At 29.1% G+C, this 26122-nt stretch overlaps 3 protein-coding genes across 6 annotated transcripts; 1 reads left to right on the forward strand and 2 right to left on the reverse strand.

Annotated features, from left to right (window-relative positions):
• Positions 1 to 315: 315 nt before the first annotated feature.
• Positions 316 to 6569, reverse strand: LOC106689599 (zinc finger protein 85). Of its 2 annotated transcripts, XM_067045444.1 has the most exons (3): positions 6358 to 6569; positions 2324 to 2411; positions 316 to 1605 (listed from the first exon to the last, which is right to left on the reverse strand). In XM_067045444.1, exon 3 carries the CDS (start codon positions 1551 to 1553, stop codon positions 543 to 545), a length of 1011 nt encoding a protein of 336 aa, XP_066901545.1. In that variant the 5' UTR covers positions 1554 to 1605; positions 2324 to 2411; positions 6358 to 6569; the 3' UTR covers positions 316 to 542. The 2 variants fall into 2 exon arrangements, with proteins under 2 accessions (XP_066901545.1, XP_014290141.1); XM_014434655.3 differs by lacking the exon at positions 2324 to 2411.
• A 3125-nt stretch (positions 6570 to 9694) lies between these two features.
• Positions 9695 to 14657, forward strand: LOC106689597 (coiled-coil domain-containing protein 43). 3 transcript variants are annotated; one of them, XM_014434651.2, is made up of 5 exons: positions 9695 to 9782; positions 9910 to 10099; positions 10201 to 10422; positions 11140 to 11303; positions 12471 to 13358. In XM_014434651.2, exons 2-5 carry the CDS (start codon positions 9932 to 9934, stop codon positions 12541 to 12543), a joined length of 627 nt encoding a protein of 208 aa, XP_014290137.1. In that variant the 5' UTR covers positions 9695 to 9782; positions 9910 to 9931; the 3' UTR covers positions 12544 to 13358. The 3 variants fall into 3 exon arrangements, 2 of the variants coding, with proteins under 2 accessions (XP_014290137.1, XP_014290136.1); XR_010842880.1 differs by adding an exon at positions 14454 to 14657 and having other exon boundaries at positions 9712 to 10099; positions 12471 to 12598; XM_014434650.2 differs by having other exon boundaries at positions 9712 to 10099.
• A 393-nt stretch (positions 14658 to 15050) lies between these two features.
• Positions 15051 to 25884, reverse strand: Vps36 (vacuolar protein sorting 36). Its single transcript, XM_014434649.3, has 7 exons — positions 25702 to 25884; positions 23784 to 23970; positions 19543 to 19709; positions 16959 to 17129; positions 16395 to 16559; positions 15544 to 15750; positions 15051 to 15430 (listed from the first exon to the last, which is right to left on the reverse strand). Exons 1-7 carry the CDS (start codon positions 25795 to 25797, stop codon positions 15251 to 15253), a joined length of 1173 nt encoding a protein of 390 aa, XP_014290135.1. The 5' UTR covers positions 25798 to 25884; the 3' UTR covers positions 15051 to 15250.
• Positions 25885 to 26122: the final 238 nt, after the last annotated feature.

Consider the following 26122-nt stretch of genomic DNA (forward strand, 5'->3'; position numbering starts at 1 on the left):
GAAAACCTAATAACAATTATAGATAGTTTAATGGTAATCAAAGAAAATGTAACAGGATAACACTCTCCTCTCTTCTGCTTCTCCCACTACCATTAGGTTTCCTGATAGAAATCGAAACCAAATTATATAAATAGCATAACACTGGTTTAATATGAATGATTTGAAAAAAAAAAATCTCAAAATAAAAATAAGAAACTTGTTAATGACCATATTGACAATATGGTGATTGTATAATTTTTACCAGGGACCAAATTAAGGCCATATAAATTTCAATTGGAGTAATAACACAAATAACATTATAACATTGTAAAATTTATTATCATAATAATCCATATTAGTAAAACAAAAACACAAGGAATCAAATAATTTAACGAAAGATAAACATAACAAAACAATATTTCCAAAGTTATTTACTTGAACATAAAAATCAAAGATAAATTCTTCATCACACATACATACAAACAGGTAATTCTTTCGAAACTCAAAACTTAACACACCAATAAAACAAAATAAATAAATATCAAGGAAGGAATATATTTAAACTAATTAGGTTGACTAACAATAGGTTTTGGCTTATTAATAACAGCTGTGGGATGCTTCCTCTTCATATGCCTTGTTAGTGCTGGCTGCTGTGCACATTTGTAATCACACAATTCACAGCCATGTGGTTTGAAGTCTGTGTGTCTAGAAGTGATATGTGCTTTAAGACGCCCTGGCTGTATAAACTCTGCAGGACATAATTCACATTTAAATGGCCTTTCATTTGCATGATTGCAAAGCATATGAGATTTAAGGTTGCCTGCTTGAGCTGTGCTGTAGTCACATGCTTTACATTTAAAACGTTTTTCATCGCTATGATTAGCTGCGATGTGAACTTTGAAATTTCCTGGATGAGCAGTAGTGTAAACACAATGAGGACATTTGTGAGGTTTTTCAGCTAAATGCTTAGATTCCATATGAAGTTTTAGATTGCTCGAATGTCCTGCAGTATAATTGCAAAATTTACACTTAAAAGGTTTCTCTTCTGAATGTTTCGAGGAAATATGGTAGTTCAAATTGCCCGAGTGCAATGCACAGTAATCACATTGAGGGCATTTGTACCTCTTATCTCCAGTATGCTTGGCAGCTATATGGGTCTTCAGTACATTTGGATGAGCAGTTCCAAATTCACAATAGCTGCATTTATATGGTTTTTCCCCAGTATGTTTTGATCTAACATGTATTTTCAAATAGGAAGAGCTACGAGCACGGTGTTCGCAAAAGTCACATTTATATGGTCTTTCACCCGTGTGCTTGGACAGAACATGATAATTCAAATTTCCAGAGTTAGATGCCGTGTAAGTACATAGTTCACAACTGTAGACTTTTCTTCCTTTATGCCGAGATTTCATGTGTGTATTTAACTCCATTTCATTATCTGCACAGAAACTGCATTCCCTGCACATGTATGGTTTGATATTTTCAGGTTCATCTGTTTCCTTCAGTAGCCAATGTGTTCCAAAGCTTTCTGATCCAGTTTCAAAATGTGGGCTTGAAGTATGTTCCTTTAGCATCTTCAGAGTCTAAACCTTGTATTAAGATTTCATCTATTCCAAGGTTATAGGCCTACAACAAAGAAATATAATAATTTAAAAACTTTTAATGCCATTAAAGTCAAAACTAACTGAAGCATTTCAAATAAACAAAAAATACATAGAAGGCAAAATCTAAGTAACTGCCAACAAATTATAAAAGCGTTATCTACTAATTATTGCTAAACAGGCATTTAGAAAACTTCCTATAGTATGTTTGTTAATATAAACATAAATAGATAAGCACAATTTAAATTAATTAATTCAGATATATATTTTTTAAGTGTTTAGAAAATACCAATTTTAAAACACAGTTAATTAACTCAATTGAATTTCTTTATTCAGCTTCAGCTTATCTAAATCAGTTGGCTAATTATATGATGAAATAAATATTTGAAAGTCGAGACAGACACATGGTGAAATATCAGCAAACAAATGGAAAATGAGAAAATTTTACTAAACTTTCAAGTGTTTCGATATCATTTACTTAACCATCTATTCAATACATGCTTTAACCACATTGATCCCATTTAATTTTTTTAACATTCTTCGGAGAGTATAAATTTCAAATTTTTTATTTAAATCGATAAAAATACAAGAGCTGATCTCAGTTATTTTAACTGATCTACATATGACATGAAGTTAAATGCATGACATACACAATATGTTATGAGGATGTAAGAGTGTTGTTTCAAAATAGTTAAATAAGATGGGTTAAAAAAACATCATAAATATAAATTTACAATGTTTACTTTGATGGGTAAAATCTTGTTAGAATTACAACCACAAAAAATGTTGACTATACCAAAGAAGTGACTAGCTGTCAATTACCAATGTAATCTAAAAAAAAAAAAAAAAAAGATTGCATATTAAAAAAAGACATGGGCAAATTACAATAAAAGGTCAGGAATAATACTAACTGATTCTTATTTAATAATAATTTATAAAACTATTCGTAAGCAAGATGACACAGTGGCAAAATATGTTTTATTACTTCAATAAAATAATCAGAAAATTTTTGTGAGATAAAATATTTATAAGCATGCTTGTATAGAAGCATACAGGCTGAAGATACCAAAGTTAGTTCAGCCTAGCTTGTTCACAACTTATATGGGTTCAGTGCCAAGCAATAGGGCCGTCCGTAGCTCAGGTGATTGAGACGCAGGTTTTTGCAACCTGAGAAGTGTGGGTGCCGCCGTTTCGAATCCAGCTTGGAGAGTTGACTTATTACATATATGTGGCGATCCCACGAAACAAAATACTGACTCTCCACGATGGTTAGAATAGGTTAGTTACCTCCATATAACCCTTTCCCCTATGTCAGAATTAACCAGAAAGGGGTTTAAAAAAAAAAAGTGCCAAGCAATAGTTAGAAACTATTGCTAAAGGGTAATTAGGTCCAAAGAAGGCAACTATAGATCTACCAATATTTTTATATTTTATAGAATTATCTACTAGCTGGGATTTTGAGATACCATTAGACATTTTAATCCAAGATCTGATATGATTTGTGTCTAAAATACAAGTGAACTTGTAAAAAAATCTCTAACTTATATTACGTGATATTTTTTTTAGAAAAGCCCTTACTATTATTGTCATAATTTCATATATATTTCTTCATCAAAGTTTCAGTGCTCTTACCCATTTTCAGGATCAACAATTTTCTGTTTTAGTGGAAATAATTCAAATAACTAGTTCCTCAGACTTTCTCCCACTTTTTTTCAAAGATTTTTACTTGCCTTATTTTTAACTTATAAAATGTTTTTCACATTTGAAGGTTTTCTTCTTATATTAAGTTTTTATTTTGTGAAAGGTAAGAGTATATTATGTACACCTCAATGTTACAATAGGGTAAGAGTCCAGCCAGTTAAGTTTGATAGTGAAAATAAAATACTTAAAGTAATGTATATAACATATTTTCTAAAATACTTTAAATTAAGACCAAATATAAAACAATTGATAAAGATTAGAAGGACAATGTAATTACAGATAAGATTGTTGATTCTGAAGATGGGGAAATAATCCTGAAACAATGAAAAATTATAAGTTATTTATATCTTAAATAACTTGTAAATTACCAAGACGTCAGTAGAGATTAATTAGTAAACAATCGCTAGATAACAGGTAAAGCATAATTGATTAATAGATGTGGTGAAATCATATCCTAAAAGATTTTCGATTTTATCAGGGACGATGATGTTTGGAGGAAAAACATAGTTAGGAAATCTTGGAGATACTAAAAGATTTTAGCCAAAGCCTACTTTGGAGATAATAAAAGATTTACAAACATCTGAAGACCCAGAAGGCTAGAGGCTCAGATACCATGTACCAGGAAGTACAAAAAAATCACCCAATCTATTTTATAATTGTTCCATGAAAGAATTTTAAACGTCCAGGCATCAAAAATTAAAGTTTCACCGCCACTCTAAGTTTAGAAGACTAGGGAAAATTCTTCAATAAAAAAATAAGTAAATACCAAAAAGAGGAGTCTTTTGATAAAACACAAATGTATCTATAAAAAACTTTTTTTTAACAGTGAATCCAATTTTTTCCATATATTTGCAAAAGTTAAGAACATCATAGAAAACAGAATTTATTAAAAAAACTAAGAAGTAAGGGTTAAAACTGAATTAAAATAAAATTAAGATGGAGCTAAAACTTTAAAAAAGAATATTTTTAAAAAATGTTCCATAGGATATTTTTTGGATCAAATCAAAAACATTGATATTTTAGAACTTGATAGTTTTAATGAAACTGTTGAAACCAATCACATTAAGTTAATATCAAATTTCACTCACTCATTTTTTAACACTTGTATCATTTGACCTAACGAATCAACAATCCTCAACAGAATAGAAATAAAGAGATTGACATCACGTCACTTAACCAACAATACGACATTAGGGTCTGTCAGACCCAATAACAATTGTTTGTCTAATTTACAATTATATCATATATTTAATATAAGCCATACATAAGTGTTATTATTTGTTCCTTTATATGGAAATAGATATGCAGTAAAAAAAAAAATTATTCAGAACACCAAAACATAAGCCAAATAAATAAACATTAGGTGTCCCTCCAGTTCACATGTTGCACTTTTGGCAATTTATTATGTATAAAAACAAAAAATATACAGATTATTATGTAAATTTTCAAGTAACATATAGACACAGTGTTTACATCTAAGTTCTAAACTTTTGCCAGGCAGTATACAAATCATTTGGTATGCCTGAATTCTGTCTGTGTTAATCTACGAATACTATGAATGGAATTCAGTAAAGTAAATGGTAAATATTTATAAACGTACTAGAAATAGTACTGTATAGGTCAGATTTTAAAAAAAAAAAATGCTAATCAGTGCTAATTAAATAATTTCATACATTTTTAGCGGCTTCCTAGTCCATTATCTACCAACTGTCAACCATTATCATTCCAAATTGCATAATAAGAGCTGTAGAATAAACTTTTTAAGTTATTATATTCACTACATATTGCTAGAAAGCCACTATTCCATGTGCTAATAAGCTAGGCAGGGTATTATTTAAGTTTCATTAAGTAGATTGCACAATCGACTATCTCATTTTCTTACTTCACATATATTTTAAATATTATTAGTATCTATAATGAGTTTGTTACCATAAACAAATTTATATCAATTAAATGGAAACAGATTGACCTTTATATTAAAAATGTATAAATACTTATTCTTTGAAATTCATATTAGTTTTCACAAGATTTCATCATGATGAATTTAGCTGCCACCAGAAGTCTCCAATTTGGTGCCCACAGATATATATTTTATATTCATACCAGCAATAAATAAAATAATAAGCTTATTCATGTCTAAATACAAGGCAGATATGTTAGAATTGGTTTATTTACTAATAAATGAATTAAGGTAACCCTCAGCAAGTGAAGACAAAAGCTTGACTTGTAAAATAAATTTAATTTTTACATGGATGGTTGAAACTTTGTCATTAAAAATGTCATACTGATCCTTTTTATGGAAAACAAAAAAATTAGTTGTTTCATTTTATATAAAAAATTGGAAGTTCCAATTATAGCACCAGTATTTGGTAAGAGTGCAAATGATGTTCATTGATCTAGTGTTAAGAATAAAGGTTATTGGGGCAAGCCCATGAAACCTATTCCATCTAATTTTCAAACCAGCGATAATTTTTTGAACTGCTCAAAATTTCACTGAGTTATGCATTTTTTGATGCATTCTTTCATTCTAACGAGAATAAAATGTAATACATAAATAATGAAACTGAAAATTTTTATTAAGTAAGGGCTTTAAGAAAATAGAAACAAGTTTTTTTTTCTTTTACTTTAAACCAATCGTAATAATTATTAGGAAAAAAAATTTATTTCCGAATTCAAAGATTTTGGCGTGATAATGCAACTTCAAGTACTGCTTCAGTTTTATCTATTTTTGGAGCTGGCAATAAACAAAAAACTACTTTTATCTATTTTTGGAGCTGAAAATAAACAAAAACTAACACTTCTGTTCATGGAATCAACATTGCACAAAATTAATTGGACTGCTCTTAAAAAGGAATAACAATAGAAGTATGAAAAGGATATGATCTGAGTGGCCCTTTTATTCTCACACTACTAACAAATATATTAGTACGAATAACTAAAGTAGTAATGTTTAAAAATAGAGAAATAAAATCATGAAAATATCAATCCTAAACAATTGTGAGTAATCGAGAGCATGCTGAAAAATTAAAGATAAAAGTAATATCTATATTGATGAGACTTATATTGAAAACATTACCTCTGCTACTTGGAATTGTGCTTCATTTTATAAGGTTACAAGTATAGGGGAAAAATAAGAAAAAATAAATAAATTAAAATAAACTTATATTTTTTTCCACAATTGAATGGATTGTTTGTTGAAAACTTTAATTGTAAATATCACAAAAGACAGATACACATTCAAAAATCTATATCAAGTTATTCAACTTAGCAACTTGAACCTTCTCACCGTATAACAATGCTTGTGAACAAAGAGGTATTCATTAGAAAGTGCTAAATTGTTGTTGGTTTTTTTAAAATCAATTGAGAACTTAATAATATACTAATATTAATCAATCGATTAAATATTTCAGAATTGATGGTACTGAAATAAAATTAATTTCAAACATATTACTTTCCTTTATATATTTGTATATATATATAATAATAATAATAATAATAAAGTATAAGTGCTGACATTTTATGAAAATATATGACTATCAGAAAATAAGGGATATGTAACAGAGATTTATTAATTAAATTTCAATTTAGCTGAATTTTAAGAATGTATATAATTTCGGTAATGAAACACTTAATCTCCATTATTTACTAATTTAATATTATAGAATTATGATCTGACGAACTCTCAAACCTATAATAATTAATTAATCACTCCTTAGATTTTAAAAATGTACCTTAAAATCAGATAGGAGAAGGTCTAACTAGAACAGATAAAATTTGGTAGTTATTATTTACCCTTTATTATTAACATTATTAAGATGTTAACGCGTAAGGTCAGAAGTATTTTAGCACCGTTTTCCATAAAATAATAAGTTCCAACGACCATTTCAGTGTCAAAAGTAGTCGTTGGAACAAGTATATATCTCTTGTTGTGGGTTATAACCTACTCAGTTATTATTGCTTTGATTTATAACCAATTTTAGTTAAAATATGGTACAAAGAAGAAATGCCTTCTGACTGGATGATGGAAATAATTGTGAAGGTTCACAAAAAAAAAAAAAAAAAAAAAAAAAAAAGAGAGAAATTTAATTGAACTTTCATAATTGGAGAAGAATAACACTGCTATCTGTCCCAAGTGAAGTTCTTACAATAATAAAAGTGAACAAGCGACAAGGGTTTCATCGATCAATACCTTGTCCCCTGTGGTAGAGAAAATTAAGAAATGGCTCCGTAAATCTGGTCTTCATGGATTTAGAGAAAGCCTTTGATTCGGTTTATAGGGAAATAATGTGGCAATTGCTGGCAGGTATAAACTCCCCAAACATATATTAATCTTTATAGAAATATAGTATGAAGATTTCGAGTACCGAATTCTTCATGAAGACAAATTTTTTGTGGAAATCAAAACCACATTTGAAGTGCGCCTAGGATGTGTCTTGTCTTCCACTCAATTAGAAATAGATAAAGGGGAATACAGTACAGCATTACAGACCGACTAAAAAAACTTGAAGGCTGTTGACATCTGTCTTTTAGCACAACGTTTTCGGGACATACAATACAAGTGAAAAGATTGAAAAACGAATCAGCAAAGATGAACACCTTAAAAATAAGGTAATGAAGCCTGAATAAATTGCAGAGTTGAAGCCGAGGGAGAGTTTTTTTTTCAGAATAAGATAAAAGGATTGTTGGCCTCATTAAATCAGTTTAAAGATATCGCAAATTACAAAAACTAAAAGTCTTTTCCAGTAAATTGCAGCAATAAAGTAAAGGACCAAAATTTTTCCGAAAATGTTTTACGAAATCCAATCCCTTTTTATTGTCCGTTGAAGACCATAATTACAAATTTTCGTTGAAATCAAATTTAAAAGTTTTTGGAGAATAATTGTATCTTGATACATGATCACGGAATAAAATCGTAACTTCTTCCAAATTTATCTAGATCTAACGTTACTACTGACTGAATATCTGCTTTTCCAACCCATATCAATATACCTCAGACCTTTTTGCTTCTATACCGAAGGTATAAAATTAAATTTTAAGTGGACTGTACTTCGAAAAACAAAAACAAGAATGAATTAAAATTGAAAAGTTCATTAGAGATGAGACCATTGTGTTTTCATTAATAATTTTAAAATTTAAAACTTCGCCATTAAGTTTTCATAAATTGCCTATCATCTCCACGACTTATCAGCTATGATGAAAATTAGATAATAGGACGGTTGGAAACGATATATTTTTGACAGTTTGAGCTTTGTATAGCATCTAGTAGCGTTTTAGAGAATTTTCAGGGAAAACTTTTGATACTCCAAATTATGAAATATTATTACTACCTATTAGGCACAGGACTGTTCTTTCTTTGTCAATAGATATTGAACGTGTGAGGGGCACATAACACTGGGTATAGACCTCACTTCATCAACATCAACTTTTCATTCCTAATAATACTCACTGTTTTAATAAATTCTTCAAAATTATTGATTAAATATATATATATATATATATATATTGACCTTGTAAAGGCAGCATTAGGATAATATATCTTTTATATAAGCATAAAATAAATGAATATATATATATAAGAAGATGGTCAGGGTTGCGGTCAAAAAAAGAACACATAGTTTATAACTATTAAATTTAAATAGTTATAAACTATTTGACCGCAACCCTGACCATCTTCTTATATTTAAATGTTTACGGTCAACTATATATATATATATAAATAAAATAAATGATTTTACAACTTGCTTTGTATTTTTTTCTCTTTCAATTTTTAGTCAGACATTCGAACAAAACTGACTTATTCTGCTTCCGCCTTTTAAAGAAAGTTAGTTTTGTTCTGATCCCTTAAAATGTATATTCCACGTTACCATTTTGAAATAAACTTTTGTTGTTTCTAATCTCAAAATAAATTCCTGTAGGAATCCATCGAATGAATAAGTGTTCAGTTTAGTGGTCCATTTTATCAATCTCTGATGGCTACCAGATCCTGCATCGCACTGAACAGAGTGCCTATATTAAAAATTCGATATTTCAAAAAAATAAATGTGGGAATCAAATCCACGTTGTTCCCAGTAGGGCACTCTAGGTGGGACTCTGGCTGCAATGTGCTCGGCCATAATAAGTCTTTGTTTTGGATAAGAAAAATAATAAATACTTTCAAAATACTGCATCTAGCTTGGTATAGAGCTTTAAATTTCAATATATTTAATCTTCTGAATTTTCTTTTTTTCAAATTATTAGGTAAACTCTGTTATTTAAATTATTATAGCTCTAATAAATTGATCATTATCATCTCTATAACTAGTTTAGTGAATTTAAAAAAATGTTATTTAATCCTAACACGGAAGAATTTCTATGGTTGTACATATCCATTCATCGAAAATTTTGTTCAATGGGCTAGTAACATTTCGATATATCGATGTTGGAATACATGGTTTAGTTAATGAATGCCCTTTTAGTCATCTGGCAGCCGGTTCTTTTCAGTTCAATTTGTAATAATAGGAGGTTTGACTTTCCTTGATCTGTATGACAGTACTTGATAGTTATGCTTCTTTTCAAATTAAGGCGTTATATTTACCGCATTTGTACCAATTAAGCTAAATGGGTTAAGTTAATTTCGTTTTGTTACAAGATCGGGCCTGCTTTAGCCAAAAATGGCCACCAGCCTTGCTGAAGATTTTGATTCCTGGTTGTCTACTAAGCTGAAGTCTTTGAATACTGATGAAGGTGTTTTTGGCAACTATATTACTGGGATTCTCACTGGAGATGAGACATTGGAAGAGAAAACTGAAGCCTTAGAAGGGATCTTGTCTGAAATAACAGTAATATTTGACTTTTTATTTTAATACATGTTTTTACTTTGGTCTATAAAATGTTAATTGATTCCATTTTTAATATAATTGTGGTATTTTAAATATTACAGGGTTCAGATATCACTAGACTTTGTTCTGATATTTTAGACAAGTGGACGGAATTTAACACAGTTGCTGATGTAGTTTCTAAAGCACAGGATGGACCAGTTGAAGATGTTGAAGAAAAATTAGTCAGACTTTTGGAAAAGAATACACTTTCGGCACCTGTGCAAAGAGAGTACACTGAAGAAGAACGGCGGATCAGAGAGGCTATACTTTCTCAGTATGCTCAGGTAAACTTTTAAAACATATTTTTTATTTTATAATTAGCTGTTGCCTTGCTTTAATTTTAGAAATAGGATATTAATTGATTTTGCCTTATTATTAACTCAAAATTGATTGTTTACATATATTGTACATTGCATACTCAAAGTGTTGTTGACATATTTTTTCATGAGACTAATCAACTTAAACCATACTGAAGCTTTCCAAAATTACTAGTCATTACAACTTGCCATTGACAATTACTAATACCGATAACAAAGTGATTCACTATATTCGATCTGGGAACTGTTTTTATTATTGAGATGTTAAAAATGGAACCTGAGAGGTTTTACAGGTATACTGTCATATTTATTCTTTTTTAATGTCTATATTATCAAAACCAGTTTTAACATTATAAATTAAGGTAAGTTATTCGATAGTTCAAATATTAACTCACTGAATGTTAGCTGATGATAATTAATTGTCACTAAAAATAACTAACCTTCTAGTTTCTTAAATGAGAAGGTCATTTAGACTGGTATAATTTAATAATAAATCTTAATCTCTGAATGTCTTTCATTTAGTTTAATTCTTAGTGTAATTTAATGTTTTTTTGCTTTCTACTCACAAAGACTTTGAAAGTGTTATTTTTATTTCATTAACATAAATATATTCTTTACTTTAAATTCTATTATATTATATTAAATATTTCTATTAATTCTGTAGTAAAATTGTAATTTTCATAGACCTCAGACCAAGAATCAGGAGATGAAGAGGAACATGAAGAAACCAAGGAGAATGGTTTAGTACGAAACACAAATGTATCATCTGTTGTTCAGGCGGAAAAGGAAAAAAGGGAAAAAGCAAAAGTAGATAGTCAGAAGAAAAAAGAAAAGGATCGAGAAGATAGGTAAATTTTTAAATTAGTATGTAGTTCATTCGTAGGTATTTTTGTTTCGTGATGAATTCAAGTGAAGTAATAGTTTTTACAAAAGGTAGGTTGATGTAGCAACAAATTTTATTAAATAAAACAAACTGCTTTACTCCTTGTCAAAGTGAGAAGACTCAATTTTACCATCTCAGATTTTGTTGAACTATGGTTAACAATACTTCATGTAATTTATTGAAATATATCTTACAGTTTTTGATTTATAAATATTTTAAAATACCACTTCTCTTGGTTTTACATATGTTCAGGAATAATTTTATGTCAAATTGGCATAAAAAAAAAGGTTTTTCAAGAATATCAAGATACAAAGGAGCTTTAATTAATGTTTCTCGCTTAGTTAATCATTGCTATGTCAGTTATATCAATTTTGGTGTTAGTGTTTAACTTTCTTAATACTTCTGTTTGGTTTTTAATAGATCACTATTAAACCACTCATATATGAGAAAAATGATCAAATTAAAGATGCAGTATTTGAGAAAAATCAACTTAAAAATGCGTACTTATTTACAGTGTCTATAATCGTTTTCACGACTACTTTATACCCGAAGGTAGTTTAGTACACAAGCTTTATAGTTAATGTTTGTTTAATAAGTTTATGTATAAGGTTATTTTGCATTTTAGGGGGTCAACATTCTTTAAAAATGTTGGGGGTTATTAAATTTTTAAGTTAATGTTATTTGTTCAGATCTTGTTTGCTACAATTTTTTTTAAAAACTGAAATGGAATAAATAAATATTAATGTGGTTAAACCTTCTGGGCCATATTATCGTAAATGTGTTCTCCATTTATTGAAATTATTCCTTGTGGCTGGTGGGTTTGTTTGACAGGTTTAGAATGAATAATGACCTCTCTTCAATTTGGAAGAGTAGACTCAGAAAACACAAAAAATAACATATTTCCTAAAAATTGAAGTTTTCCCTTTTACAATGGTCAATTTATTTGAACTTGAGTTAAAATTTAAAGAAAACAGTTATATTTTAAAAAATTTTTATTTTATGATTTATAAAATGAATTTTAATAAAACATTTAGTTAAAGTTATAACAGTTTTCCCCTCTAATGGTAAGCCATGTTTTTAATATTTTATGAAATGTATCCTAAAAGCTGGATTTTTTTTTTTCACTTTATAGAGAACGACAAAAGCAGCAACAACAAGAAAAGAAAGAAAAACGAAAGACCCAGAAAGGAGAAAGGAGAAGATAGCCACATAGTTGTGTTCTACACTGCTTTGTAAATAAGCATCTAAAGCTTTGGAATGGTACATCAAGTTTTTCTTCCTGCGTGTTAAGTTTCCAATTTTCAATGCATAATAAATTTAAAAGTGTCCTCCAAAATCCATATTGAGTATTAAACAAATTTTAAGTTGTAAACATTTATTTTCTATTGATTGAGGAAAATTTTGTTTGGTTTATTTGTTATGAAATATGATAAAGTAACAGTGTACATTATTTTAAAATTGTCTACTCAATTAGTTGCATTTGTACTTTTAAAGTAACAAGTTATATATCAGAGTTAACTATAAAAGTTTATTTGTCACCTTAAGAAAATACTGGAAATGCTTTTTTTTTATTTCATACATATCAGTTATTAAATATGATATAATAATAATGTATGTTATTTTAAAACTTTCAAATCGATTAATCTGTTACTTTTTAAGTAAAAAGTTATGTATCTTGGTTGACTATTAAAAGTTTATTAGCTACCAAAAACAATTGAAAATTCTGATTTTTATTAATTTCTTAAAAATTTCATTCATCAGATGAAATCCATTTTTTTTTTAATTTAGAGTTGTATGGAAGAAATTAATAAATATAGCATGAATTATTTACGACTGCAGTTAACAAAAAAAAAAAAAAAAAAAAGGAAAGAAAAATCAAATGTTATGTTGCTGATCTATTGTGATATTATTTTACTCATCATATTTATGGTCTTACTCAATTTGTTTAGTATAAAAGGTATTTCCTTTTAATTGTTTATTGCACCATATGTGTTGATTAAAACTTGTTAAGATTTATGAATTCTTGGAATCCACATGAATTTCACTGCACATCCTTTAACCCTTTAACCGGATGGTGGGCTGGTAGATGTGAATAGGAGTGATAGGGATAACCTATCTTCAGTGCGAGTTGATTTGGTGACTGCTTTCCCGTCTGCTTATTATAGAATTGCTTTTTTTTTATATTAATTCTTAAACTCGGCCAACAGAATTGTAAGAATAATTACTAAAAGTTTAATCAAATACTACGAAGTGCGAGAGTACAGGCATTAAAGGTTCTAGGAAAAAAAAAGAAGTGGAGGTTAGTGCTTTGACGGAATCGGTTTTTACCAGAACGTAGTCAGACTTGATACATCAAAACCAAAATATTTTAAGTAACTTAATAAGTATATGTGAAACTGAAAGTAAAGAAATTTGATAATTATTATTTATAAATCCATCTTTTTATTTATCACGAATCATTATAACAAATGATATAAAAGAATTATAATTTTGTGAAGTCAAGATAATACAATTCTTTTAAAGTGATTCAAATAATGCGTCAATATATAATAATGAAGAACGTTGGGACAAAATCACATAGTATACTTGACTGATTCAATAAGTCAGCTATAATCTAATGTTTTCTCTTAAAAGTAAAAATTTAAATAATTACAAATCAGATAAAATTTAAAAAAAATAGTTGGTGATTAAAATAAAACAATATCATTCTGAACTATAGGAATCTTATTCATATCATTGAAAAACATTATTATATCCATTTATCTATTATAATTTTCAAAACCCCAAGATTGTAACAATTATTATGATAGCTACTATTTTAAAACTTGGCAGAATTTATCTAACACATATAAAAAAAATTGTGGCAGTCTAGGGACTAACCGACAGAAGTGAAATTTTATATATTGTACATGTAATAGGAGAGTATGAAATAATAGACAGGAGCTAACTCAATCGGACAGGCACTGCCGGCATTGTTACGCTCCTACTCCCCTATTAGAAAAAAAACAAATTCCCTGCTAGAATTTACCAGCATTTTCCCCCTCCCTCCAACCACTTCCTTTTCATATCACTTTACAAAATCAATTTACTCCTGTATAATTTTTTTTTTTTCTAGATTTGTAGAACATCAGTAAAGAAATTTCACTTAAAAAAAAAAAAGAAAAAAAGAATACTGAGAAACAGCATTGATCCAAGAGAAAAGCTATGACAATACGTTTACGAGAAGATTAATTTTGTTTTTAGTAAATTACTTAGGTTGGATCATAAGGTGGTTTCTTCTGTCAGAAATTTTACAATTAAATTTTTTATTTTTTGTAAATTTGAAGACTTTTTTCAAACATTGCCTTTATTTTAAGTTTGTTCATTGTCTACTGTCTTGAGTTACTGGTAATTTCTCTTGTAGCTTTATTACTTAAAGCCTAAAATTTGGACAGAACCATAATTTTTCAAAAATAGAATTTTAGTACCTAGTTTTGCTACTTTGTTTAGTTCCAAAATATGAATATTTCCTCAAGACATTTTAAAATTACGAGTTAATGTAAAGAACTTTCTTCATATACTCATAAATTTCATTACTAGTAACTTTGAAGGTAAAAATACAATATGTTTCTTCCTATATTCATTGTTTCTCCTACACTTGTAATAGAAGTTTATATTTGTATATTAACAGAAAAAAAAAAGAACTAAAAATATAAAAGATTAATGGCAGTAATATTAAATAATCAATTTTATTTTGTAGAATTTAGTTAATCGAGGAAAAATTAACAATTGATCTTCAGTTGAAAAGACATAGAGCATACTATAAAACGGTAATATTATTAATTAATAATTGAAATATTTTTCTGACAATTTCATAGCAGTAAATAATTAATTACCACAGTAAAATAAGCATCATCACAATCTATGAACAAGTCAAGCGACCATATCATTTTCTAAGAACAAGTTTGGATAAAATCGAACACCTTCTATTGATTCATCTCTGCAAATTTTTCCAAACTTTTCTGTAGTCAGCAATCTTTCTTTGGCAAGCAACATTGAAATACCCAGCATCTGGGACAGTTCTTGAGCAGTCAGAGATCCATGAACTTTTATCTAAAATGGATAAAAAACAATTGGGACATTAACCATGTTGTACCTACTCTAAGGATTTAAATAAAATTAAGTTTTTAATTTTTAAAATAGCTTGGTAAGAAAAAGATTCTTACAGTAGCTTCAGTGTCTTCAACCGTAACGGAATCATCTTGTTCACTCAACTGCAAAACCATTACACCTGAATCGAAGATCCTAAGCTTGAGGGGTGTAGTAATCCTGCGACAGGCACGAAACAAATCCTCAGGGGAAACTAATTCAAGACCACGGGCCCTGTTTACTCGACAATAGGCATCAGTTAAAGACATCATTCCACCCTGTTCCTGAAATAAATAACAAAAAAAAATTAGGACATCCACGAACTGCTGCAAAAGAAAAAAACAAAATTGTTTTCCAAGGAATATTTATACATATAAACATATGTATTTATGCTATATATATACACATGTTATTAAGGATGATATATGTATGTTAATAAACTGAAAATCACTATCTTTTTTGAGCCTGTAAATAACCAATTGGATTGAGTAAATGGATGATTCTTCCAAAACTGAGAATTGTGAGTGTTGGAATTTCATTAAATAAAATGTAGCTGATTCAGCATTTTCACAAGCACATTTAATTTTAAAAAATGGTATGGTGACAAAGACAAAACAGTCATTATGTTGATGAAATCATTTAATGTCTTTTGTAGATGACCTTGAAATGAAATCCATATTAGACCAGCAATAATTATTAAAAATTTTAGCAAGAAATTTAAATTTTAACAAAGGGATAAAAATCAGATAATGGGATCAGAGGCCATTGGCCACAAAATGACCATTTGTGGTTAAATCATAAATACAAGTTGTGAAAATAAACTTGGTTACTAATTATTACAATGTAATCTGAGTATGACACCACTTCTTATGTTATTGGCAGCTGAAATTATTAATGTAATGATAAAAATTAATAAATATAAAATTACCCTGATGGGACTTTCCAGAATATCCACTACTTCTTTTCCTAGTTTTTCAATATATTTACTCTCACTAGAAACAGATTCTCGTGTTACGGGATCATCTATACCCAAACTAAGTAGGTAGGACTTAAACTGTACTGTTTCATCTTCTGTAATACTACCTTGTTTTTCCTAAAGAAATAATCAAAATTAAGATAAAGAAAATTTCAATAATAATAATTTTCATTAAAAATATGTACAGTTACTTCCCTAAGTTACATAAGCTTAATTACTTTTGATATAATTCTTAGTTGTAATCCAGAAAAAAAATGATAATACCATATTACAATTTGATCAGGTTTATTGCTACAAAAGAGGTAGCACTTGCCACTTTTTAACATTAATAAGAAAATAATTAACATTTATAAAAAAAGTTTGAAATTGGGTTCAAGATTCATGAAAGAAATAAAGTTGCATACAATTGTTAAGTCAAAAATAGATAAACTGTTTAGTAAAACAAATTTGGTTAAAAATGAAATGATAATACAATTATAACCATAAAACTAAGTAAATCACTAAATGAGTTATCACCCTTATTTTTGTTGAAATGACTTTTGAAAGGTTGACCATTTCTTTAGCCTTGTCCATAAGTTTGCTTAAATCCTGAAAAGCTATTGAGATTGTTTTTTCTGTTTCCTTTTGCTTTTCTTGGAGACCTCTCTCAATTCCAACAATACCAGTTCTTGTTTTAATAGCGGGTGCCTAAAATTAATATTAATCAATTAGAGGTCATATAAGGATAAATAATTATAAGTCAACCATAAACCCATAGATGGAGGTCACCATATTCTCTTCTTCAGAGCTACCTCTTTAAAACAAAGAACATTTATAATTTTTAAGTCAGCTCTCTCAACCACATATTAGTACAGTTTATCAAATACCGAAATTTGGATTATAAATTATTTAAATAATATGGAGAAAATGGTTGGGGGTGCGGTCAGCAAAGATATAAAAATAAACAAAACTTATTTATTAGTGCCAACGTTTCGACCAGAATTTCAGCACTGATAAAGGCCTGAAAAAGATAACAAAACAAGATAACGATCTTAATTCAGAGAAACATAAAAATAAAAAAAATTACCAAACTTGGAAATATACATAACAATAAATTAAGTAGATAGTGGTTGATTCTGATAGAAGATAAAATATAATATTGTAGAGGTAAGAATTGTATAAAATAAATGATAAAGAAAAAATTTGATTAAAAAACAGTTTTCAAGTAAATAAAGAAATAAACATAATAAAAGTGCAGCAGAAAATGAAAACTTAGTAATTGAATTAACATAATAAAATATGTAACTTATGTTAAAAATAATGAAATCAATTAAAATTGACATAATGAAATGTGTGAAAGAAAATGATATATATGATACGATGGGTAAGGAAAAAAATGGAATATAATTTATAATGAATAAAAGATACACAGTAACATAGACGAGTAAAAAAAAAAATAATAAGTTAAAATAAGTGTAGAATGTCAGCAAAGATGGAAGGAACAAGAGAGATTTACATGTTCTTTCATAATGTTTATTTCTTTGTTTACTTTAACACTGTCTGTTTTTTAATAATTTATTTTGTATAATTCTTACCTCTACAATAATATATTTTATCTTTTATTAGTATCAACCACTATCAAATAAATTTATTGTTAAGTATATTTCCAAGTTTGTTTATTATTATTTTATTTTTATTTTAATGTTTCGCTAAATTAAGAAGGTTTTTTATTCAGCCCTGATGAAGACCTGCAATTCAGGCTGAAACATTGACACAAATAAATAAGTTTTGTTTATTTCTGTATCTTTGCTGCCCCTCCCCCTCCCCCCAAACCATCTCCTCATATCAATCTACAATCAACTATAGACAACCTCATTGAAATAATGAATCAATATATTGATTTTAATGACAGCAACGGGAGGGAACTAATAAACCATTTAATTTACATCCACTTACCTATTAATAAAATATATAGCGAGGAGGAGTATAGTATTCATGAAAAATTTTGAATCCGAGTTTTGAACAGAAATATACATTTTAAGGTCCTCTAAGTTCAATTATGCCTAATTCCAATTTTTACATCAGGTGATTAGTATAGATGAGTAAAATTCTTGTTCAGAAATCTTGACAGTACTCGGTACATGTTTGGTATTCTAAACTAATGAAAGAATCCAAAACTTATTTTAACAATGTAGCTAAATAACTTTTAATTTTGTAAATTACAAAGATGTGATATTTATAACCCTTTTATACCCTCAAAAATATGAAAATAAGTTCCTATTAAGAATATTTTATAACAAAAATAATAACTTTGAAAAAAGTGTAAAAAATAAAACCAACAACATTAATAAATAAAAGAAAAAAAATATTAATACGGCTGTTTCTGCTATTTCTCCTTTCACCATACCGGTGATATCGTCTGCATATTTTGAACATTCCAACTTCATTGTTCTGACAAGATCAAATTCCCCAAAGACAATTAAATAAAATAAAAAGTTTTTTCATATATGTATAAATAGTTGACCATAAAAATTGATATATAGGAAGATGGTCAGGGTTGCGGTCACAAGTGAAACGAAAATAGTTTACAACTATTTTATTTTCCAACGTTTCGCCCCACTTTGTAGGGCTTCATCAGGGCTAAAAAGATACAAAATGAAACTATGTTAAGATAAAATGATAGAATTAAAAATAAAAAGATACAATGAAAAGAATAAAAAACAAGTAACAAAGGCAAGAGCAGTAGTTTCATACAAAAATACGTAAAATATAAAGCTAAAAAAATGTACATGAGATGTATATAAAAACAACAAACAAAAAAACAATACATCTACAGAGATAAAATAAACGTCATGAAATAATAATAAAAAAAAAAAATAATAATAATAATGGAAAAAAATAAATAAAAAATGACAATAAATGAGTAAAGAGCTATATAGGACAACATACCTGTCCAAATAAATAAGTTGAACAGACAGAAACAGCGGGGGAAACGTTGGAAAATAAAATAGTTGTAAACTATTTTCATTTCACTTGTGACCGCAACCCTGACCATCTTCCTATATAAAAAGTTTTTTCCATTTAGGAGTAAAATTTTGGAATAACGTTAATTTTTACTTACTGGTCTTTGGTTTTGAATTGGTTGTGGCTGTCCTGGTGAAACAAATTCCCACCTCTTTGCACTGAGAGCATTTCGAAATTCCTTGATGAGATTGTCATTTAAGCCATCTTTAAAGGATAGTTTTATGAAGTTGTTAAGACTTGTTTGAACAGGTCCAGGCCCTCTGTCTTAACAGTTAATTTCATAGGATAAATAAAAATAATATTACCTCAAGATTAACATATCCATTCTATTAAAATAATGGTAATTTCTTAAATTCAATTCTGGGAGGATTATAGAATATTATCAACTAAACTAATATTTCTAGCTATCGAAATAGGTTTCCAACAAATCACCTTCAATGAATGGCATACTATAACAGTTATAGTAAGCTATCCAATTAAATTAAACAGGAATCTTGAAATTCAGTTATTTTGAACAGAAATATAGAGAAAATCAAAACCATTAATATCATATTGCAAAATTTAAAAATAGGAATAGTCCTGTTTTGTTTTATTTATTTTATTTCATATCCCTTCAAAATGAACAATTAAATGAGGTGAAAAAACTGAGGCATTATAGGAAAGTAGCAAAAAAGTATCGCTCTTAAATTTATTGTGTTCTTATAGTAATTTGATTTGTTATACTGTTTAATACATAAGGATATGGTGTCCTCAAATGATGCAAGGCTTTTGAAGAGTTGTTTTTGTGAAAAAGGACACTTATCTTATCCATCATCAGCAAACCGGGCAGTGGGACAGTGGACTGTCTGATAATTTAAACAACATTAACTCAGAAAATATTATCAGTGATTCTACAATCACAACAACCCTGCAACCAAATTCCAGTCAGCAAGTTTTACTCAGAATTCAACTAGAAAAAATAGATAACATTAAATAGTATTCCTAACATTCTAATAAGTACTATGTTTGGACCATTGTCTACTATAATAGACGAGAAACCTATTGGAACAACAGTTGTTCACAAGCCACCTCCAATTAAAATAAAAATAATAACAAATTTTCACACATTATGCACAGACTTAGTAGTTCTAATAGGAGAAAATAATTTTGAATGGCTCTTCAGTAAGTCTTTAAATCATTAATTTCATTAAAAACCAAAACCAGTGACACTTATAAAGCCAGCAATAAATTCCTTGAGTCTAAAAACTTTAACTTCCATATTTTTCAATCCAAAAAATGAACTAAGATGATCTGTAAAGGAAAATATTTATTGTTCATCTTATTTCTAATTGACCAATGCATGAGATGCTAAGCATATGAACAAACCCAAGCCTTCCATGACAAACCAAGATGCACAAAGTGTGGTCGAGATCATCTAAGTGAGAAATGCCAAAATCCATAAGATGCACTGTTATGTATCGAGGTTTTAATATTCCGACAACAACAATATGGTGAATGTTGTTATATGATTTAGCCACATCTGCGAGGATATCTGTTCCCCGGATACCACTGTCAACAAACACTGGGGCACCTGTGTTTGTGTACCTCTAAGGGGAGGTGGGAGAAAAGGGGCAGAACAACTAGACCAGGAAAAAAGGGCATTGAAGACGAAGACACAGAAGCAGGAGAGGCAACAGAAGTAAGAAGAAGGGCGAGAGAAGAGGTCCTGAGAAGGGCTCTTCAGAAATGGAACTCCATGGCTAGACAAAGTCCTGAGAACCACTATGAGACCTGGGCCCTGTTTCATAATGAAAGCTAATAGTATTAGTTCATAGTACAAGTGTAGAAACTAGTGTGGTTATAATACTAATACTTATTTTTTTCATAATGGGAAGGACTATTAGTAATATTACAGAAATTAAAAAATAATAAAGTACATGGAACTACTGTACAAGTCTGTGTAATTGAATTAAGATAAATCTACATGACTAATAGTATCTACTATAAAACTAATAGTTTGTACTTTATTATGAAACAGAGCCCAGGACACCATCTCTTATGAACAAGATGACACTAACGTTACTACACGCACCACCCAAATCAATCAACTCAGCACTCATTCAGATATATATTAGGTAATATGTAATAATCGATATTTTATGGCAAACCAATTATCTGGATCATTTCAATGATTCAATCATTTTATAAATTCATTTTATGGCAATCATATTATAATTTAAATGTAAATAAATACTTTGTTCCTTGATATAGTTTATATAATATTATATTACCCAATACCTTATTATATAATGTAATTAATGGTAACAATATTTTTTAAATACAAAGGTATTAATTGGTAACGGGTAAACACACAACAAGCCTTTGGAAAAGAATCCAATTATAATAATAGTTTTGCAGGGCTCAATATAAATTAATTAATTAACTTATTTTTGGATAATTGCCTTCAGCGATTATTCTGGCATCCCGACTAAGTCCCGAGACAGTACATAGCAGAACCATCTGTTCATATGGTTAAAATCTTCCACCAACTACAAAGGGCACACAATTTAACATGAGCTTCAGAGAAGAAGAATTAACATGTGAATCCAGAGATCTTGGAGAGGAGAGACAGCAGAAAACCTGCCCCCAGAAGCAGGACTTGACTGACTTAATTAAAATCCTCTTATCTCACAAGACAGACAGGATATGACTCACCCACAGGCAACATACACACACACAGTATGCACTACATCTCACACTACGAGCGTACCAGCTCAAGCAACAATACCTCAATACTCAACCTCTCAAGTGAGAGCTATACCGTAATTAAACACTATCTCAATATAGAAATTTTTTATACTAAAGACCTCATCACACTACACCTTATCCACAACTTTATATGCTAGACCTCGTATGTTTGACTTCCTTTATGATAACTATGCTAATCACTGAATTCATGTCTAATGTCGGTACCTAATTCCATTTCAACAAGCAGGTATGAGACAGACAAACAAAAATGTTACTTACTCCTAACATACAGTCACTTATGATTGAAAAGTGACGTGCATAGAAAAGATTTTGCTATCCTAGTGACCAATGACAACTTAACCAACTTACTTACAGACTAAGGAAACTTATACAGCAATACAAACATTACATTTATAACACACATCTGATTAACTTACGGACAAATAACAATAAATTTTGGCAAAAAATACAACATTACTACCACTAAGACTCTTCTCCATAAACCTGAAAACTCGTAGACTAGAAAAAATAAAGAACAATTAGACTTATTAGCCTCTCTTATGTATGTATATATATAATACATATAGATCGCACAGAGCATTGATGGCATGATGGTTTCCTAAGCAAAGTTAAAATAATCCAACCGCAAACCTATTGCTTAATTATAAGGTCATATCTTGAGGATAAAATGTTCGCAGTTAATCAGGATAGAAAACATTCTGACTACTATTATCAAGGGGTGCCGCAGGGCTGCAGGTATTGTTTTGGCAAGATTAAGGCATTGTACTTTTGCAAGCTTTATATTATACTACTCTGTTCTGGTAAGTTGTAGGATGATATTCTAAAGCCTAAAGCCTACCTCAACAAAAGGCCTATCCAAGACAAAAAGAATTTTATCAATTGGTAGTTCCTCAAATTAGCACCTTCAAACAAACTCTTCAGCTTTATATAATATAGATATCAGAGCAAATTGTAACCTTTCACTTTTTTCTAAACTAAATGCACCATTATTGTTTCAATTTAACACAGATTGATAATGCTAATTTTAAAAGAGTGTTTCAAAATTAGATGCTAAAAGCTGCTGATCACCTTTATTTTAGAGTGTCATTTTGCATACTTTATTTTACTAATGATGATCAGTAATTTATAAACTTTCCTTCCCAATCAACATCAAACATCACCAAGTTTTCTGTAGGTAACTATTTCAGCATTTATCTTACCTATCTGTAAAAACCATTTAGTCATAATCTGAAAATTGGAATAAATATATATTTATCGTTCTATTTAGTGTTTCAGAATATAAGTATTCTAAATGCATATTTGAATATGTTATAATAAAACATTGTAATATGAATTGGTTGGACTCAAATTTATTATTAGTTACCAGGCTAGGTACTTTTTGTGTCAGCCCACACATTTGGAATTTTAAGCTAGACTAATGAAAGCATAGTATAAACATACAAGAGAACTATTGTAACTTCCACTACAAACAGAATGATAATGATTTTTCATGAAAATCTAACTGTGTAAATAAAAACTTGGAAAAGTGACATTCCTTAAGCTTGATTAAGTAAAATTGGTTACAGCTAATATAGGAATTCCATCAATTACCAGGTGAAGGTGGCGACAAGTGAAGCACAATTTTAGATGAGCGTGTAAATTGGAAAGCACCAGGTATTTCTTCTTCAACGAAAACGACATATTTAAGAGAAAGAGATAAACAAAATGCTGTATCGTTTGGAGCTGTCCACAGCAATCGATGGCTTGTTAGCAAAATGTCACCACTTTCAAAAGCCGTCTGAAAAATAACCATTATTTTATATTATATAATATAAAAAATAATATAGTAAATAATCTCATAATGTTGTATTATGAGTTGTTATGCTATCAATATAATTTTAATCTGACAAAATATAAACGTAATAAAAATATGTGTAGTTTCCAAATAAGTTTTTACATGGTTTATTAGAAAATCCCTTCTATTCTTATGTGTTTTCTTCCATTCCTATTCTATACTTACTTGTCGTAATAAGATGAACAACAAGCTAGTAAGATAAACAACCAAGCAACGAGAACTCTTAAATAAATAAGATAAAATAATTACTCACACATAATGCAAAAGAAATTTCAAGAAAAAAGAAACTACATTCCAATGGAAACTACCTTTCCTTATGGTACTGTAAAATGAGACTTTATCCCATCTTATTCATTAGAACCATGTTTTGAAGTTATTATTATATCATGGGCTCTGGGTGGATTGAAATAATTAACAAGTTAATTTCTTACATAGGAAGTTGTTCTTTTTTTATCCTAAAATATTGGCTCATATTTCATTACCCTATAACCTCTGTAACGATGAGGGTCATCATGAACTGTTTAAATTAGGAACCATCTTACATACTAACAAAAAATCTCTTTTCTTTTAAACCAAAGTATGGTTGTGAACATAAAAACAAGCAAATTAAAACAAACAGGTATCTACAAGCAATTACATGTAAGTAAACTGAAAGCCTGTTGAGTCCAGATTAGAAGGCTTCTGCGATTAGATAATGAGGTCAGACTGAGAACAAGTTTTAACAAAGGCTGCAGCCCTGGAGTTATACTCTTATAAACCTTTTCCACAAGAAATCAAGAAGTATCCAAAGGAGTGATACAGTAACATGAAATGCAGATAGCATTGAAATACCTTAACTCTCTTGAGGTAAATTTCTTTCTTTTGCAAAAGGTATTTTTATTATTTATTTGTTTATAAAAGATTAAATGAATATGGAATTATTAGTTAAAATTAACAACAATAAGATTTTGTTTTTATAAATTTGTGCTTTATTTCCTGCATTAGTTGTTTCAAGAACATTTTTTATTACATTATTTTGTACCACAAGCTCGTAGTCAAAACAAAAACTAAAAATATCACTATTTTCCAATACATTCCGTACTTGATAAAATTGAATAAAAAAGGTTCATAATCATGACAGATAGTTGACCTTGGATGCCTTATACAAGAAGATGGATGGGGGTGCAGTCAAAATAAAACACAAGTAAGTTGAAGTAACTTATTTAATTGGGTCAACATTTCCACCAGAATTCACTTGGCGTTTAGATTTCAAGCTAACAGCCCTGAGGAAGGCTAGATATTCTGGCCAAAATGTTGGCACAATTAAATAAGTTACTCTAATTTATTTGTGTTTTATTTTGACTGCACCCCTAACCATCTTCTCCTTGAAAAAAGGTTCATGTTGAAATCCTTTCATTTCTGACGAAGGCCATTCCTGTTCACTGGAACCTTTTTAATGTCCTATTTTTCAAAATATAATGGATATTTAAAGAAGTTGAACTGATATGATTAAGTAAACTACTATTAACAAATAGTTTGTTTATTTGAAAATTTTTAACTTTCTGATATTTGCGTAGGCCAAAAAGCATAGGATTCAACTAGAATTACCTTACAAAAACAAATGTTTATTTTATTAAGAATTAGAAGTTTTTTAAAAATTCGAATGTTAACATTAATTTGGAAAAAGTAGCTTACCTTAGTATCTCCATCATACAGTCTTACATTTTTGGCGAAACTTAATCTTGATTCACCGTAAATAAGTTGACAAGAACCAAATTCAAACCTATTCATATCCAAAATATTAATATAATCTCATAACAAAAACATGTCAAAATAAACTGCTTGATTTTAAACTAATCAGTAACCTCACCTTCTTATCACTAAACCGTCTTTCTTCCAAGAATAAACTTCACCTTCTTGAATCCAAAGAGATCTATGTGATATCAAATACAAAATAAGAACAGTAATAAACTGAATAGTCCAATGAATAGAACATACTAAAAGTCTGTGACCCTACCCCTTCTATAACATGGGAGAGGGAAACAAATGGACAATATCAGGAAAATTGGTTTTTGTCTCAACAAAGGTTTGATTTCAGCATGAGAACAGTAATGTC

Source organism: Halyomorpha halys, unplaced genomic scaffold, assembly GCF_000696795.3.
Source record: "Halyomorpha halys isolate HHAL.00 unplaced genomic scaffold, Hhal_1.1 Scaffold1405.1, whole genome shotgun sequence".
Taxonomy (NCBI): Eukaryota; Metazoa; Arthropoda; class Insecta; order Hemiptera; family Pentatomidae; genus Halyomorpha; species Halyomorpha halys.